Source organism: Saccopteryx leptura, chromosome 1 (genome assembly GCF_036850995.1).
Source record: "Saccopteryx leptura isolate mSacLep1 chromosome 1, mSacLep1_pri_phased_curated, whole genome shotgun sequence".
Lineage (NCBI taxonomy): Eukaryota > Metazoa > Chordata > Mammalia > Chiroptera > Emballonuridae > Saccopteryx > Saccopteryx leptura.
Window position 1 is genome coordinate 383,984,233 of NC_089503.1, and position 19,159 is coordinate 384,003,391.

The window sequence follows — 19,159 nt, forward strand, 5'->3', positions numbered from 1 at the left end:
ACAATCATGTACTTCACGAAGTGTTTCTGCGGTATTTCCAGTTCCCACGTGACACCGTACAGTCATCACCACACTATGGACTATATTCCCTAAGTGACAGCGGGGTTAAAGGTTCCTTCATTCCAGTCTTTCTTTCGTGTTGCTCGCACTTCCTTTTCTTTCTCACTTGTCTCTACTCCCTTCATTTCCATTCTATCATATATGGTATCTCAATTGGCCATCACACACAGCTCAGGGAAGGCACTGGGACACGCCTGATGAATCCATTTTACGGACCAGGAAACTGAGGCCAGTTCCAGTTGGTTGCAGAACGATGAGTCAGCACGCAAGGAGCCCTCGAAGCCGCATTCTTCGCCTTTTCCTAAGAGGCAAGCGCCAGGTAAGCAGAACGAACCTCACTGCCAGGCTTCCACGCGACGTTCTCAAACACCTCTTTAGCATTCACGCTCTGCGTTCTCTCCTCCCCTCCCCCCTAACCTCGATTCTTTTCTGCCTCTCCTCGGGAGCAGGTGGTAGGCTCCGCGCCGAACGCGCAGGCGCGCGCCGCCGCGGGCGGGGGCGGGGCGGGGCGGGAACTTGGGGGCGGGGCGTGCGCGGGCTCGCTTTTGGGCCGCGGCGGGCGCGGGAGTCGCCGCCACTCGAGTGCGCAGGCGCCTGGCGGTTACCGGTCTCGCCATGGAGCGGAAAGGTGAGTGGTGGAGCGGCCTTCGCCACGAGGGGCAACGGCCACCGGGGCGAGGCCCAGGTCAGCGCCAGGAACATGGGCTAACCGCTGCAGTCTGGTCCCCGGGCGTGCGGCGCCCCTCCACGGAGGTGGCGCCACCCCGCAACCCCCGCTTCTGGGCTGCAGGTCCGCGCCCCTCGGTCCGGGCGCCCTTCGGCGCCGGCAGGCATCGTCCCTTGTTCCCAGCCAGGCGGGCGCGCGTCCCGGGGCCGCCGCGGAGCCCCGCTGTACGCGGGCGTGGCGACGGCCAGCCCGCCGCCCCCCGGCCTGGCCCGACCCGGCCCGCGCGCTCCCGCCGCCGCGCCCGCCTGGGCCGCCTGCCCCCCGGCCGGCCGGCTCGCCCCCCAGGTCGGCCCCGCGCCGGGCCCCCGCGCCACTGCCGGGGCCCCACCCTCACCTCGGCCGCCTCCCTCCCTCCGCCTTCGCCCTTCATCCATCCCTCTCTCCCGCAGTGCTTGCGCTCCAGGCCCGAAAGAAAAGGACCAAGGCCAAGAAGGACAAAGCCCAGAGGAAGTGAGTCTTGAACCCCAACATCCCACTCTCTGCACCCCTTCCCGCACCTCCTCTCTCCTGTGTTCACGTCCAGAGCGGGCGCTGGGCGCGGGCCCCCCGCGACCCCAGCCACATGGCCTCGGGGCGGCCTGGGGGACTCGCTCCCAGGTACCCGGCGGAAGGCAGCGTCTGCTGCCGAAGGCCAGGCCCGGCTCTCCGCAGCCCCGGGCCTGCTGGAGAGGGCTGCTGGAGGAGGACCTCAGCCCGTGCGGTCATTGCCTCCCCGACCCCCGAGGGGGCACCGCGGGCTCCCCCGGTTTGGGCCTCCCGACGGAGCGGGTGGGGCATTACCCATCTGCCCGTGAGCTCGGGTCTTTTCTACCTGCTTCCCGGCGTCCTAACTGGCCTCCTGCGTCTGTCTGCACGCTAGGCCGTCAGGGAACTCCTGCATGAAGTGGCCGAACTGGGGTCTGCCAGCCACACGTCCCCTTTTATGGAGGAGGGCACGGCACTCTACCCTGGGCTAGCCAACTTCCCGAGCCTGCAGGGCGCATGGCCCGGGGGACGCTGTGCGGGCAGACCGCGGTCACGGCCGGATTCCCTTCCCGCTTCCTCCTCCCGGAGCCGGAGTCCTCCCTTGGAGTTGCAGGTACCTTCCGGGTTGGGCATCCCAGTAACGACGGGGAAGTTTGTTAGCCAGTACTGTTGGTAATTCTGGTTTGGTGTATTCAGTGGCACACATTCGGGTTTATCAGCAGGATGCATAACCTTAGCGCTATTGTGGGAAACACAAAAGTTGGACGCAGCTTGGTAGAAACGCCCAGTAGAGGGCTTCTGCAAGTGGGGTTCAGTCTAAGGAACTTTTCTCTCGCGCTGCCATTTCATTGCAGAGGGTCTCAGAAACTGGCTTTCTCGTAACTGGTGCGCAGGAAAAAGTGCATTATTTTCTTGACACTTCTCCGTGTACGTGATGTTATGCGGAGATGAATAAATACCGTCTAATTCTTCCAGAGCTGATAAAACACATTGTTCAGAGGCTTCCTAGGTTGCTGTTCTGAATGACAATACCAGATAGGGGTGTATGTTGTTTGTGGAGGCCGCCTAATGTTTGAGGAGAGCACATAATGAGTTCTTTCAATAGAGCTAAAGTGGTAGGTGACTGCACCTCTTGCTCCATTCCTGTCAGCTGTATTATGAAATTTTTTATTTTGTAAAGCGCCTGGTAACCAATGCACTTAAATGTGAGTTTATGTATGTTTGTTTGTGTATTTGCCTCTTGATTAAACATGTGTGGATTATTGGAAAACCAGTTTTTAGTACCAGATTGGTTTAAAGGAAAGGGCAAGGAGCTAACCTGGTTCTCCTATGCAGTGGAAATTTAAATGTTACTTATTTTCTTTTTGTGCCTTAGTTTTGTTACTCCCTGTAGAGCTGATATGAATGTGTTATAAAACGTAATTTTTGCTGATGTAAGAAGGTGGTGATTTTATTATTCACTGTTTTATTTAGAAGTCCTCTGTCCTGGTCTCTCCACATGGAAATTAATTTTGGTATTAGCCTGAATCAACCTATAATTTGGAAGGTATATATATTATAGATATATAGTCGATTATATTTTTACCTTAATATATATATTTATTATTTTGGGTTATCTCTTTAGACCATATGCCTTATTTCTAAAGCTGAATTATGTGTACTTCAGATTATCTGTTACTCTTCCTATTTACTACTGTGAGTAACCCAGTTATTTTTGTTCTTAATTATTTCTACACTTGCACAAAAGCAAGCGAATAATACAGGTAATCTAGCAGTTATTTTGCTGAGTATTTAATCTGGTCCAACTTTAAGTCCTGAAATATTATATATGTGAATGAACTGACCCCATTTACTTGTAGTGTCAAAGGTGCTTTTTTTTTTCTTTCATGAGTGAGACAGGAAGGGAGAAAGATAAGCAGCAACTCATGGTTGCGTCACTTTAGTTGTTCATTGATGCATCTCATATATGCCTTGACCATGGGGCTCCAGCTGAGTCAGTGACCCCTTGCTCAAGCCAGTGACCTTTGGGCTTAAGCCAGTAACAATGGGATCATGTTGATGATCCCCCACTCAAGGTGGCGACCCCATGCTTAAGCCGGTGAACCTGCGTTCATGCGACCTTGGGGTTTCAAACCAGGACCTCGGGGTCCCAGGTCAACACTATCCACTGCGCCACCACCGGTCAAGCAAAGGTGCTTAATTTAATTTTTCTTTTTTTTTTTCCAGTTAATATCTCTTGATAATTTTATGGAGTTTTATCCCCTCCAGCCTCCTATTAAGTAGCTGAAGTAATTATCTTGGCTAGAGTACTGTGTTAGGAGTTCAAGCCCCACCTGACTCAGGTAACTTGACTCTTCCGTGGCCACTCATTTCCAGTCATTTGCAAAGGCAATCGGTGAGTTACCAGGAGATTAATTAGGGAGGCCTGAGGAAGAGGCATGCCAGAGAGTTTGGTCAGTCGGATCTGGTGTGAATTTTGACTTTGCCATTTTTTAGCAGTCTAACCTTGGGTAACTTTTAGTTAAGGAAACAGTCTTTCGTGTCAGCTCAGTCATAGTGAAAACTGATCAGTACCTGAAGTTATAAAAACCAAGCATTTACATGAAACATTTTAGAAACGTTTGAAAGTACAACAGTAAGAGCATCCTGGTGATTTAGTCACGGTGTGGTACAGGTGGGAAGGATTTTCGGGGCCCTGATTTTGTAGCACCTGCGTCCGTGAAACAGTGTGCCCGTGGAGCTGGCGCTGGGTCAGACTGGGCTCCAGGCCCCTGCCTCCCAGGTCAGTACTCCTTAGCCTTGGTTTCCTCTGGGTTCTTGCACTGTGTTGAAAGAGTTTACTTTGGGGATTTTTAGTTGTCTTATTTGAAGAATTTCTTCGTTCCACTTTTCAGACGGTGTACTCTCTCATATTAACTTGTTAGTGATTATCTGTATTTTACTTTACAGGTAAGGTAATTTGAGATTTGTAGATTACTCTATTCTATAAAGTTATGAAATAAGGATTCCAGCACGAGTCTGAGGTACCCCAAAGCCATAGGTGCTAGGCACTGCTGTCACCAGGTGACAGTTCCTTTCGGTGTGTCTGAGGACAAATAAGGTGGAGGCTGAGTGAACAGAGGCTTCCGAATTAGGCACCTCACCTCTGGAAGCCTTAGGTGCCCGGTCATGGCCCACTGGTGGTGTCTCTAAGTGGGCAGCGTGCCCTCTTCCCTGTGCGCATTCGGTTGGCGGTGAGGCATACCAACAGCTGGGCCTGGACCTGTTTGTCATAAGGTCTTATCATTTAAAATAGTACATGGCTTTTGAAATTGTTTCATAGCTGATAGTTTTATTAGGAAGTTAATCTGGACAGTAACTTTCATTTTATTTGCAGTTAAAGAACTTTCTGGAGTTAGTATAAACTTGGCAGTAAAATTATTTGAGTTTGGAAGTGCTTTTGGTTTTATTTCTTAAATTTCCAAAAATGTAGTTTTTATGTAAGGGAAGATACTTTAAAATTTCCAACGTATATGTTGAGGGGAATACGGGGGAGGGGGGGATGCAATCCGGGCAACACTAGAATGAATCTATGTGAACACAATAAATTTAATTTTAAAAAAATTCCAACTTTTGGCCCTGGCTGGTTGGCTCAGTGGTAGAGCGTCGGCCTGGCGTGTAGGAGTCCTGGATTCGATTCCCAGCCAGGGCACACAGGAGAAGCGCCCATCTGCTTCTCCACCCCTCCCCCTCTCCTTCCTCTCTGTCTCTCTCTTCCCCTCCCACAGCCGAGGCTCCATTGGAGCAAAGTTTGCCCGGGCGCTGAGGATGGCTCTGTGGCCTCTGCCTCAGGCGCTAGAATGGCTCTGATTGCGGCAGAGCGACACCCCAAGATGGGCAGAGCATTGCCCCCTGGTGGGCATGCTGGGTGGATCCCAGTGGGGCGCATGTGGGAGTCTGTCTGACTGCCTCCCCGTTTCCAACTTTTATCCAGTAGTGAGTAGAGTATGTAAACTTGAACCAACTTTTAAAAATTAAATGATATTGGTTACTTTTTACACTTAACAGTGTACCATGAACATTGGTTCTATATCAGATCTATTATTTTAAGGTCTATGGGATTTTTTTCCCCTTACCCAGTAAGTTTTAGAATTGGTTCCATATTAGGACACAGAGAGTAGCTCTATCTGATATTCCACTGAATGAATCTACTATAATCTAATTAGTTCCTATTAATAAACATGTGTATGCTCGTCAGACAAAAATCGCATCATTGCGTATACATTTCCCAGTTAACATTACCATGGACATTTTTTGTAGCATTGAGCACTCCACATCCTTTCACATTTCTACTGCAGGCTGTCTCCAGTTTTCACACCCAAGGTGGGTGATCTTTTAGATAAACACTGGTCACTCAACATTAGTGATAATTTCCTTAGGAGAAATTATTAGTCAACGTGAAAATAACTCTTCAGCAGAGTTAACCAGTTTTACTCCTATTCATTAGTTTTTGCACACCTACCATGTCCTGAGCAGTTTTCCATCCTTGTGATACATTAGTGAAAGAAACACATCTGTACCCTCGTGAGCTGTGTTTAAATGGAGGGAGACAGAAAATTAGCAGTGGACATGTTAGTTACATCTCGTGTTAGCTAATAAGGTGGAAAAAAGTAGGGATTGAGAAGTAAGGGTAGGGGTGCAGTTTTAAATAGAGTGAGCGAGGCCACACTGAGAAGGGGACATTTGAAGGAGGACGGTGCCAGGCAGTGTTGGAGGTGGGGATATCCTGTATGTCCTGTGTAGCCACCAGAACTGGGCACTGTAGAAAAAGCCTCCCACATCTGGTCATCTATAAATTAATTTTGTTCTCATTTCTTTTGTTACCAAGAAGATAACCATTTGGGGATGTATTTATTGTTCTGCTCTTATCTTTTGCCCATTTTTTATATTAGATTGTTGGTCATTTTCTTGATATTAAAATCTATTTAGAATATACCTTTTGTCATGTGGTGGATTGGTATTTCTCAACTGTTGTTAGTTTTTAAATTTCATTAATAGTGTTTTTGATATAAAATTTTTTTAATGTAGCAAATCTTGTACTTTTTAAAAATTTCCTTTACCTTTGAAATTTTCAATGTCAACTGTCATCTTTTAAAAACTTACATTTTTAATTGTGAGGTTACAGGTACATGATCCACTTGGCAGAATTGCATTTTTAGATTTGCCCTTGCCAGAAATAACTTTCTTGTCCTCTTTCCTTCCTCAGTAAGTTTATACATGTTAGTAAATTTGTTTACATTAGTGTTTCTACTACACAGAGGCCCAGGAGGCTGCCAGATGACCGCAGTCCTTCAGGTTACTTGAACTGAGCGACTTGCTGAAGTGCTCAAGTGGTGGGTACTCAGGACTCTTTTATTAAAAAGGAAGACAGGTGGGTCAGCTAGACAGTAAGAGAGGGATTCTTAGCTTTTAAAAACATAACTGTGTTATTATTACCACACCTAAAACTTTTTGAAACAAGTCCCTAATAGCAAATATCTAAGCCGTGTTCAAAATTTCTGCTAATTTTAAGTTTGAATCAGGATTCATAAGGTCCTTACAGTGCCACTGTTAGAAAAGTCTCTCTAGTCTTTTAATTTATAGGTTCTCCGTGGTTTTTGTTTTTGCTAGATTGCTTCATACATGGTCGTGTATACTTCTATCAGAGGGCACCAGCTATTTGGTTGACTGTTTTTATGATATTAGTGACCATTGATCGTTTCCTAGATCCATTACTTTATTAAGGGTTGCAAAATGGTGATCTGTTATTCTTGAGTTCATTAACTGGAATACTTCTATAAAGACAAACTTCACCTCATCTCTTTGGTTACCTGGAGAGATACTTCATATGTATGAGAGACTGGAGAAATACTTGGTCCATTCTCAATTTTCAAAATCAGTTGGATTCCTAGTGTCCTCCAAAATGACCAAGAAAGCTTTACTTTTTTATAAATTCATATTTGTGATTCAGTCCATTGTAGTTGGTTTTGTGTGCGTGTGTACAGCTTTATTGAGCTATAATTTACATACATAAAATTCACTTGTTTAAAGTGTACAGTTCATTGATTCTTAGTTTGTTCATCAAGATCTAACAGGTGTCAGCCGTTTCAGTCACCCCAGACAGAAACCCTGTACCCATTAGTAGTCACTCCTCATTACCTCCAATGCTATACCCTGTCACTAACCTAGGCAATTGCTGATCTACTTATTTCATGTCTCAATGGCTTTTCCTAGTCTGGGCATTTCATACAAGTGGGATCTCTTTCACTTCACATAATGTTTTCATGCATTTTGTAGCATGTGCAGTTATTTTTATTGATTGTCCTGTCTGTCCAGTGGAGTCCCTTCACGATGGCCCCTTGATTCCATTTGAGGCATCTCTGAAAGCCTTTTGCATCTGGTGTGACAGTTTTTCCAGACTTATCCCCCTCCCCCCCAGACCAGGAAATAGTCTAAGAAGCCTTTTAATGGGAAGTAGCATGTAGAAGTCACAATCTGGGCACTTAGGATGCCTATTCCTACTGCGTTCGTCATTGTGTCTAGGCCTTTTCTGTGATTAGAGCGAGGAAGTAAGTTGTGTTGTTTTTTCTTTTTAATAAAACAATCGTGAATTCCTGTTACACTTGAAAATCAAGTGACCTGGGGACTGACCTTACCTTTGATTTTACATTTCTGTCTCCTGCTTCAACTGAAAAGCCCAGTTCTCAACAGTATGGACACAGTCACTCATTTTCCTTTTCCCACAATGTAAATACCACAGTCTTAGATGCCAACACCACCACCAGCAGTATGTTTATTGAGGAGAATTAATGACTTTGTTGTTGCTGCTGTTCTGAGGGCATATTTCACTATGGTTGTGGAGGCAGATTGCTGAGTTGTAAAGTTACATCGGCCGGGTCCTCGCTGAGTGGCTCTGGTGGCACCTGGTTGCATGGATTCATTTGTTTCGCTTTTTTTATCTTTGACCTTCCAAAGGATTCCTAACCTTGCAGGATTGGGGTCATCTGTGTTTTTATTCTAAAATGAATAATGTATGTAATTTGTGATTGTGTGGATTTTTTTTAGAGCCTGGCTTATGAGGCATGCCGCGAGTAAGCCAGCAGGGAATGGTCATTATCAGGACGTGTTGGGTGGGGGCTCCTCCTCTGTATTTGGTTGTCCAGTGGGAAGATGCTCTAGATCATTTAGTGTTCACAACTGTTTTAACTTTTCTTAAAATTCATTGTAAACAAAAGCTTAGGAGCAAGATTTGGCTTCCAGCCTGCGCTCTGTAATTTCTGCCCTCATGTCTTCCTGGGAAGGGGAGCCATTAATAGGCTTACTGCTCTCTCGAGCACCCTTCTCTTAAAGTGACAGCAAGCGCACTTGTGGAGGAGCCCTTGGCCCCTTGTGCCTCTTATGGAAGCATTAATGTTGGGAATCTGAAAAGACACAAGGGATCAGTCAGCTCTGAAGACTAGAGTATCCAGTGTTTCAGCTACTTGAACAAGAAATGATTTCAGAATGTTGTCAGAAACCACAAAGTAAGTTCAATATACTTTGTTCATTTTCAGAGAAGTGTAGTTGGCAAGAGCTAGATAAATAATGATCATGTCAATCTATGCCGTGTCATGGCTGTAGGTGGACAGATGCAGTCTGAGGCCTGGTGTCGATCGTTGCTGTTGGACATTAGTATTTTCGGTGGCCTTGGACAATATTGATGGATATTTTAGGATAGCTTATCAAGGAATTTAATACATATTTTAACTAAGAATTGTTACTGCTAGTGGTGAACAAACACCAATGACAAAGTTTGGAGCTGCTACCAGGAGTCATGTTGGTAATCTTTATATAGTACTTAATTTACTCAAATTCTAAATTCTGTGTTCTGCGTGATTAGGCATTTTAAAAAAGATTCCCAGTCCTTGGGAACTTATGTTTCCTGAAATAGGCTAATTTTCTAACTAATTATTAATATAATCTATGGACAACTGTATCTTCTCATTCACATTGCTCTTACTCCTGTTGCTGCTTTTCATCCTGTGAATGTTCTTGAATGTCCTTTCAGTAGCTGTTTGACCATATGTCTCAGGCTCTGTCTATACATGAGCTTGCTCCCTTGATACTCTTACACTCCTTTTGAATAGCTCCCTGTGCCTTTGAGAATAGATTCAACAGGAATTGTATGTTGCATTTTTCTTTGCTGTATTGAGAATGTAATGGATAAATTAGGTAATTCATATTTCTAAGTGGAATGATAATATACTGTTGGTAGATGCTTATGTGCCGTTTACCAGAGAGTCTGTTGTTTGAATCACACAGCCCCAGGTTCCAGTTTGTGTCCAACACTATTGTTGGTTGAACTTGGACAATGTCATTTGACTTCTTGAGTCAGAGTTTCCTTATCTGTAGATAGTGTGGTTCTTAGGATGATCTTGCGTGGAGGAATGCCTAGCCCAGAGCTGAGCTGGAGTCAGGTGCTGGCGACCACTCCCTTCCTCATGCTTTCTGCTTTGGTAAGTTTACCTGTGAATTTTATGTGGCATTTTTTTACTGCTGTTCATGTGTCAGAATGATGGTTTTAATTCACATCTGTTGGTATTCCCTATTCCATATCTGTCCGGTCTAGTTGGGAGTAGAGTCATCTAAAGATCAGGGATAGTTTCTATTTAATTGTGTATAACACCTGATAAATTTAGGCATTCAGATTTTAATTTTGATCTTGCCAAACCCTCGCTCCAGTTTAGGATTACTGAGTTGAGATTACTACTTGAGTGTGTCTCAGAAGTTAAGTTCAGTTTCTCATTTTGTAAAAGAAAGATATTATCTGTCAGGAAAAAAATACGTATATGGAAAGGTAGTAGGAGAAGTTTAGCATTTACTGAACTCCACTGTCTCTAGGTGCTAGAACTTAAAATAATATCTTACTGAATTTTTGCATGAGATCGGGTATTCCAGAAGGGACACAAAAGATGACTGACCACAGTCCTTCGCCTCCAGGGGCTGTGCTCACTTAAGGCAGAGAGCTCTACAGGTCTGCTTTGTTTCCAGTCTGGATTCAACTGCTCAGTTTACTGTAACCGAAGACCACACACACTGGGTAGCTTAAACCACAGAAATGTACTGCCTCACAGTTCGGGCGGCCAGGAGTCTGAGCCCAGGTGCCAGCAGGGCTGGTCCGTTCTGCGGACTGGGAGGGAAGGACCCGTTTCTCTCCTTCTCTTGGAGATGGCTGTTTGCCCCTCTTATCTACCTCTGTGTGTGTCTCAGTCTGTCCAGATTCCCCCTTTTCATTAGGACATGAGTCATACTGAGTTAGGGCTCATTCTAATGACTCGTCTTAACTTGATAACCTGTATAAAGATCCAGTCCCCTTCTGAGTTATTGGAGATTAGGGCTCCAATATATCTCCATTTATTTATTTATCTATTCATTCATTCATTCATTCATTTCTTTGGTGGAACACACTATTCAGCATATCACACCGTCCCTAGAAGACAGTTCTCTGAATTAGGAGTGCCTACAATTCTTCACTCCTCAGGCAGAGAGAAATACAAACCTAAGTTCACATGTAAATAAGCTAGTTTCTAAAAACAGCTGAATCAATGAAGAAATATTTGTTTGTTCCTTGTCCCTTGTGTCCTTCCTACATGCAGTGCTAAAATTTATATATCAGGCACCGTACTAAAGCATAGGATAAACGTAACCTGTCTAGTCCCTATGAGGTAGGTGTTCTTCCTGCCCTCACTTTACACACTGGGCTACTGAGGCACAAGGAGCATCTCAGAGGCCAAGTAGCCATCCCCAGCGCCCGGGCCATCTTTGCTCCAATGGAGCCTCGGCTGCGGGAGGGGAAGAGAGAGACAGAGAGGAAGGAGAGGGGGAGGGGCGGAGAAGCAGATGGGCGCCTCTCCTGTGTGCCCTGGCCGGGAATCGAGCCCGGGACTTCTGCACGCCAGGCCGACACTCTACCACTGAGCCAACCGGCCAGGGCCAAGGAGCATCTTTAAGCAGCAGTTTTTGTAAAGTCATGGAGCTCTGGTGAACTAGGGACCCATGATCAAGCCTGAGCCTCCGGACACCAGAGACCTTGTCTGTAACTGTCTGTGCAGTGTCCCCTGCTGCACTTTACTACCTCCTTGCCAAGGGAGTTTCTCTAAAGCACTCCTTTTGTAGGGTCACTCGGCTGCTTAAATCTCTTGATGATGTCTATCTATATAAAATATTTTACTGCTTGACTTTTAAATCTCTTCACAGTCTAGTTCTATTGGGTGGTGGGGGTGGGGGTGGGGGGTTAATGGACCTCAACTGAAGAATGACGAGTAATAGTGAAAGATGAAAGAGAAGCAGCATGCCTGGTATGCATCCCTTTTCCAAGCACCTGGGGTAGCACAGTGAGCAAAGTACACTCTGTCCTGTGAAACTTACATTCGGGGAGTGTGGCGAGGGAGACAACAAAATGTCAAGTGCTGAAGAAAAGTGAAGCAGGGTGAAGGGACTAGGGGTGGTACACAGGCCACTGCCCTTATATAGCAGGTCCGGAGGTCTCTGCAAGTTAACACTGACAGACCTGAAGAGAGAAGGTCCGAGTTGGGTGTAAAGGCAGTGAAAAGTCAGATCATGTAAGGCATTGTAGGCCACTGTAAAAATGTCAGTTTTGAATGCAGTGGTTGCTTAATATTGGTGCTTTATTAAAGGTCACCAGTTTTTGTTTCTTTCTTTTTAAATATAATTGAGTCTGAAGTGCTGCCTGTGGAAGCCAAGGCTGCCGGGATTAGGCGATCACAGAGTGCCATCTAGTGGCTGTTTATCATAAATGTGGGTGAGCCCTCCGGGAAAGAAGTGGGCTCTACAGCTCAGGCATATAAATGAAAAATGTGGGTGCCTGAAAAAAACCTTCCTTTATGAATTATTTGAGAGTGAGTTATAGGCATTGTGCCTCTTTACCTCTAACTACTTTGCATAGTCCCTTAGAGCCACAATATAATTATCAAAATTAGGAAATAGATTTTCTCCCGAGCTGCGGCTGCGGCTGCGGTTGCGGTTCCATTCCATGACCTTTCATTATGAAGAGCTGTTAGTTTGCTGCGGGCCAGGTATCAGGAACTGTCAATAAGCAAGGAGAGTTAGGGCTCATTCTAATGACTCGTCTTAACTTGATAACCTGTATAAAGATCCAGTCTTCAAATAAAGTCCCCTTCTGAGTTATTGGAGGTGAATCCAATACTTAAATTAAGATTCGGCCCTGGCCGGTTGGCTCAGTGGTAGAGCGTCGGCCTGGTGTGCAGAAGTCCCAGGTTCGATTCCCGGCCAGGGCACACAGGAGAGGCACCCATCTGCTTCTCCGCCCCTCCCCCTCTCCTTCTTCTCTGTCTCTCTCTTCCCCTCCCGCAGCCGAGTCTCCATTGGAGCAAAGATGGCCTGGGTGCTGGGGATGGCTCCTTGGCCTCTGCCCCAGGCGCTAGAGTGGCTCTGGTTACAACAGAGCGACGCCCCAGAGGGGCAGAGCATTGCCCCCTGGTGGGCAGAGCGTTGCCCCCTGGTGGGCGTGCCGGGTGGATCCCAGTCGGGCGCATGCGGGAGTCTGTCTGACTGTCTCTCCCCGTTTCCAGCTTCAGAAAAATACAAAAAAAAAAATTAAGATTCAAGGAGAGTCTTAATTCTTTGGCTTTGGATTAATGTAGGTATAACTTTAATTATTAAAAAATAGAAAGAAAGGAATATAGTAGTCCTCTTCTTATTTGAAGTTTTATTTTCTGCAATTTTACTTACCTTCAGTCAACCATGGTCTAAAAATACTAGATGAGAAATTCCAGAAATAAACAGTTCATACGTTTTAAATTGGGTGCTGTTCTGAGTAGCATGGTCAAATCTCACACCACCGGCTCGATGCAGCCCAGGACGTGAAGTCATTCCGTTGTCGAGTGTGCCCACTACCTACCCGATTAGTAGCCATCTCGGCTGTCAGGTCAGCAGTTGTGGAATTGCAGCGCCTGTGTTCAGGTCACCTTTATTTTAGGTAATAGTGGCCCCAAAGCCATTCACATAACTTTTATTACACTATATTGTTATAATTGTTCTATTATTAATCTCACTGTGCCTTATTTATAAATTAAACTTTGTCATAAGTATGTATGTATAGGGAAAAACATAGTAAGTATATACATAGGTTTCAATACTCTCCACGGTTTCAGGCATCCCTGGGGTTCTTGGAATGTTTCCCCATGGATAAAGGGAACTGCTGTACCTTATTTTTAAATCAACTCGATTGAGGTGTAATTTGCAAACTATATAATGATTTTTTTTTTTTTTTTTTTTTTTTTTACAGAGACAGAGTGAGAGTCAGAGAGAGGAATAGACAGGGACAGACAGACAGGAATGGAGAGAGATGAGAAGCATCAATCATCAGTTTTTCGTTGTGACACCTTAGTTGCTCGTTGATTGCTTTCTCATATGTGCCTTGACCGCGGGCCTTCAGCAGACCGAGTGACCCCTTGCTCAAGCCAGTGACCTTGGGTCCAAGCTGGTGAGCTTTGCTCAAACCAGATGAGCCCGCACTCGAGCTGGAGACCTTGGGGTCTTGAACCTGGGTCCTCCGCATCCCAGTCCGACGCTCTCTCCACTGCGCCACCACCTGGTCAGGCCAATGAATTCATTTTTGAGAGTGCAGTTCAGAGTAGTTGGGCAAATGTATGCACCCGTGTGACCAGCGCCCCAGTCCCGACTAGAACTTTTTCATCAGGACAGGAGCTTCCATGTTAGTGTCGTTGCTTTCTGTCTCCCCCTGCGCATCCTGCCCGGGGGCCACACCGGTCGTCTGCCCGTGGCGGGGTAGTTTCCCACGGATGGAGTGACACTGTATGGACTCTTTAGTGTCTAACTTCTTCTGCTTAACATAGTGATTTTGAGATTCGTTTGTGTTGGCCACATGATTAGTAGTTTATTCCTTTTTCTTTCTGGCTACTAATCTATTGCAAGAATAAACCTGTTTGTTGTTCTTCATTTCTCTTCAGGGCCATTATGAACAAAGTTTCTGTAAATTTTTATACAAATATATGAGTGGATATCTCTTTTAGTTCTCTTAGGATCAGAATTTCTGGAATGTGATTGAGGTCTGTTCAATTTTTTATGAAAAACTGCCACTTTCCCCAAATGACTGTGTCATTTAACATTACCACCAACAGTGTATGAGAATTTTAGTTATTGCACTTTTGATTTTAGTTTTTAGTTAAATTATTTTTCCTTGAAGACTACTGGAAGTACTTACTGGCTATTTTTATGTCTTCACTGAAGTATCTGATTTTTTTTGCCCATTTATTATTGGGTTGTTAGTCTTTATAAGAGTTTTTGGCCCTGGCCGGTTGGCTCAGTGATAGAGCGTCGGCCTGGTGTGCAGGAGTCCTGGGTTCAATTCCCATCCAGGGCACACAGGAGAAGCACCCATCTGCTTCTCCACCCCTTCCCCTCTCCTTCCTCTCTGTCTCTCTCTTCCCCTCCCGCAGCCAAGGCTCCATTGGAGCCAAAGTTGGCCTGGGCGCTGAGGATGGCTCTTTGGCCTCTGCCTCAGGTGCTAGAATGGCCCTGGTTGCAGCAGAGCAATGCCCCAGATGGGCAGAGCATCGCCCCCTGGTGGGCGTGCCGGGTGGATCCCGGTCGGGTACATGCGGGAGTCTGTCTGACTGCCTCCCTGTTTCCAACTTCAGAAAAATACAAAAAAAAAAGAGTTTTTTATATTCTGGCTATATGCCCTTTGTCAGACATATGTATTGTATTTTCTATATCCTAAGGGTATGAAGGTCAAACATCATCTTCACCCCCGTGCGCACACTCTTAAGAAACCACAGCACTGTGTACTAGACAGTGTGGGCTGTCCCTCACTCACAGGAGTCATGAGCTCTGTTTCCACGTATTTGTTATGGGTTCTCCTGCATTCATATGTCAATGTTTCCCATCCTCTTTTATTTTGTATTAATTTATTTAAATATTGACATTTAGACTGTGGTGACGCAGTGGATAAAGCGTCGACCTAGAAATGTGAGGTCGCCGGTTCAAAACCCTGGGCTTGCCTGGTCAAGGCACATATGGGAGTTGATGCTTCCAGTTCCTCCCCCCTTCTCTCTCTCTCTGTCTCTCTCCCTCTCTCTCTCCTCTCTAAAAATGAATTAAAAAAAAAATTATTGACATTTAAATTATCTCCAATTTTATAGTGTTACAACTAGAGCTAAAAAATATTATTGAGCATGCTTTTATTCATATTTTGTTTTTATCCAAATATTTCTATGGGATAGATTTTTAGTAATAGAATTTCTGGTCGGTATTTACACCTATTTAATATCTTACCTTTTTATCCAAATTGCAAACTGTCCTCAAAATATTAAACTGTTTTAGTCATACTGTGGTTATAAGTACTTACTAATAGTGTTAGCATTTTCAATATTGTTTTTAATTTTGGTCAAATATTAGGAGGGAAATGGCCTCAATTTCTCATTTCCTTTATTATAGAGCTTTTTTATCTCTTTCTTGGCCCTTCTTTTTTTTTCCTTTTTTTCTTAAGTGAGAAGCGGAGAGTCGGAGAAACAGATTCCCACTTGGGATCCACTGACTGGGATCCACTTGGCAAGCCCCCTTTGGAGTGATGCTCTGCTTACCTGGGCCTGTTGCTCTGTTGCTCAGCAACTGAGCTACTTTAACGCAAGAAGGGAGGCCATGGAGCCATCCTCAGTACCTCGGGTCAAATTGCTCCAATTGAGCCATGGTTGCAGGAGGGGAAGAGGAAGAGGGATGGAAGAGGGGGAGGGGTGGAGAAGCAGACGGTCTCTTCTCCTGTGTGCCCTGACTGGGAATCAAACCTGGGACCTCCATCTGCTAGGTGGACACTCTACCACTGAGCAACTGGCCAGGGCCTCCTCTAGGGCATTTTAATACAGTTAAAATAACCACCTCTAAGGTGAGGACTTTAACTTTGACCAGAAGTTTTAAAAGTTTTTAGATCTGAATTCTGAGCACTAACTGAGACTGAGGAATGTTTTAAAGGCTTCTGATGCCATGCCTCATGCTGTTAATATGTTAGTTGCTATTCCTCTGGCCGGGGAAACTGGCCCAAATGATGGGAAGTAGTTGCAGGAGTGACCCGCTGCAGCAGTGACAGCCAGCACTGGGACGCATCTCCAAGGCTGAAGCCCCGGGTCATTTGGTGGAACCAGAAAAATAAGATGGAGAGTAGATGGCAGGCCCTAGGAGAAACATAAAAGTGAAGTCAAGAAAGCATTTCTTTTCATCAAATCAGTAGATAAAATGAAACCTTGATGTAAGTAAACATTTGAATGCCTGCAAGATGTTAGTCGGTATGTAAAACTAAAATGAATACAATGTAGTTCATGTCCTCATGGAAATTATAGCACAGTTTTAGGTTGGTGATGGCAAAGAAAATTTAATGTTAAGTTGTTTTCTGCCTAATGACTAAATCTGACTGATCAGAGATGTCAAAGAAACACTCCATTCTTGAGCAAATATTTACTTTATAGTAAATCTCTGCTTTGGTGGTTTACATAAGTGGAAATCATAATTATACCTTTACTAGATTTTCAAAAGCCACAGGAAAATCATTAATCATTTATTTCCATGTCAAGAAAGTGAGTTTAATGTTTTTTTTAATGTTTGTTTGGGTATCTCATTTTTTAGTGTTTGAAGTTGTAGATATAAAGTGGCTCAGTGGATAGAGTGTCTGCTCAGCATATGACCGTCCAGAGTTCGATTCCCAGTCAGTGCACAAAAGAGAAGCAATCATTTACTTCACTTCCCCTCCCTCTCTGCCCTTCTCTCCCTCCTTCCCTCCCACAGTTAGTGGCTCTGTTGGTTCGAGCCTCCCGGTGCTGAGGGTGCTGAGGAGAGCTTGTTGGTCTGTGTGGAGCAGGGTCAGGCACTAAAAATAGCTCCGTTGAGCATCTGCCCCAGTTAGGGTAGATCCTGGTTGGGCACATGAGGAGTCTGTCTCACTGTCTCCCCTCCTCTTGCTTAAAAAAAAATGTCCAAGGCATTCCTTTGTTCACAGTAGTTTCATTATAAAACAAAATAATTTCTTTCTAAATTTTCTATGTTTAGCATGTTATTTTTATAAATAGAGAGAATATTTCTGTTATCTGGTAGTCTGAATTCAGGGAAATAATTCTGAATACAGAACAAACACTGTCCAAAAATGTGTAATGCTTTATTTTTAGTAGTGAAAAAGTAGAAACAGGTTAACTGTCCATTTGAACAGAATGTGCCAAAGTAAATGATGATACTTCTGAGGGAAATACGTAAGTTAAGAGATTGCATAGAAATGAGGGTAAAGTTTACAAGGTAGTAGGAAAGCAGAATACAAAATCTTATATAGCATGTAATTACAAATATTTTTTTAATAAAAACAGCAAAATAACAAAAATCTAATATTTTATTAGCAGTTATGTTTGGATATTATTCAAGTACTTTTTCTTTTTGTGCTTTTATATACAGGATGGGACAAAAGTAGGTTTATAGTTGTTTGTATGGAAAATAATACAATAATTAATAATATAAGAATAAACTATTTTGCATACTCACAACTGCAAACCTACTTTTGCCCCACCCTGTATTTTTCCAGGTTTATTTAATCATGTACTTTTTAAAAGTGGTAATATCTCATATGAGATAGAGTGATAGCTAATGTTTTTCTAGACTGTCATTAGATAATATTCGGTTGATATTATCTGTTAATTGAGGGGGACATGTTGACAATAATAAAGTCCTCTTTGGATTGAATGTGTTTGTAATATTTCTTAGGTCTGAAACTCAGCACCGAGGCTCTGCGCCCCACTCTGAGAGTGACCCCCCGGAACAGGAAGAGGAGATTCTGGGGTCTGATGACGATGAGCAGGAGGACCCCAATGATTACTGTAAAGGTAGGGCTTTCTGTCAGGAGAGACGAAGGCAGGCGTGACCCGTGTATTTGCAGTTTCTCATGTAACTGTTGCCATCTGTGTTTACATATTTATCTTAGAAAATTTCAGAAATATATTAAACAAAAAGAAAATAAAAGCCATCTTTAATGCTATCATCCAGAAGTAACTAGTGGTAAGATTTGGTATGTAGACTTTGGCACAACACCTTTTTACTGTTTCTCATAGTGACAATTGCTGAGATAAGTTAGACTGGAGTTATAGATACTTAGACTGGCCTAAGATTGTCTGATAGCTTTTGTGTTTCTTTATAGACTTTCTAGTATTCTTCGGTAGGAACTTAGAACAGAATGTATCTTAGTATCTGGGAGGGCCTAGTTCTTATTCTCAGCAGGCAAAGATAGACAATAGCTTGATTCCTGCCACTGTTGGAAGCCTTTTCACACCTTCTTGGGTTTTGTTGTGTTGTGTTTTAGAGAAGCAGATCCTGTTTGTTTGGTTTTCAAGTAGCTATTGATTGTTCTACAAAGCACCACTTGCTCCCTTTATATCATTAATCTTATTTTCTAAGCCTTTTTTTTGTAACATGAGCTCGATACTGTATGACTGACTTGACTTAAATTTTTTCTCTGTTGAATTGATACTATGGAAGAAACCATTTTTATTTGTTGAACTGAAACATACATAGGTGTTGAAAAGTGGGGTGTGAGATACCTTTTCATACTACTTACGTGACTGTTTTCCTCCTGTTGTCTCTTCCAGGAGGTTATCATCTTGTAAAAATCGGGGATCTATTCAATGGGAGATACCATGTGATCCGAAAGTTGGGCTGGGGACACTTCTCAACAGTGTGGTTATCCTGGGACATTCAGTAAGTTTGTGGTCCTGCCAAAAAAATAAATAAAAAATTAAGTGATGGCTAAATGTTTTTTGTCTGATTTTTCCAGAGCTGATTGGCTTCAGTCTGACTATAAACTGATTTCTTGATCAGAAT

At 44.1% G+C, this 19,159-nt stretch overlaps 1 protein-coding gene across 1 annotated transcript in view; it reads left to right on the forward strand.

The window, feature by feature from the left end:
• Nucleotides 1-660: 660 nt before the first annotated feature.
• SRPK1 (SRSF protein kinase 1) overlaps nucleotides 661-19,159 on the forward strand; it is a 50,637-nt gene continuing 32,138 nt past the window's right edge. The window contains 4 exon segments of the mRNA XM_066359547.1: nucleotides 661-961; nucleotides 964-1,237; nucleotides 18,050-18,168; nucleotides 18,928-19,036. Coding sequence (XP_066215644.1) covers nucleotides 676-961; nucleotides 964-1,237; nucleotides 18,050-18,168; nucleotides 18,928-19,036 — 788 coding nt within the window. The 5' untranslated portion in view covers nucleotides 661-675.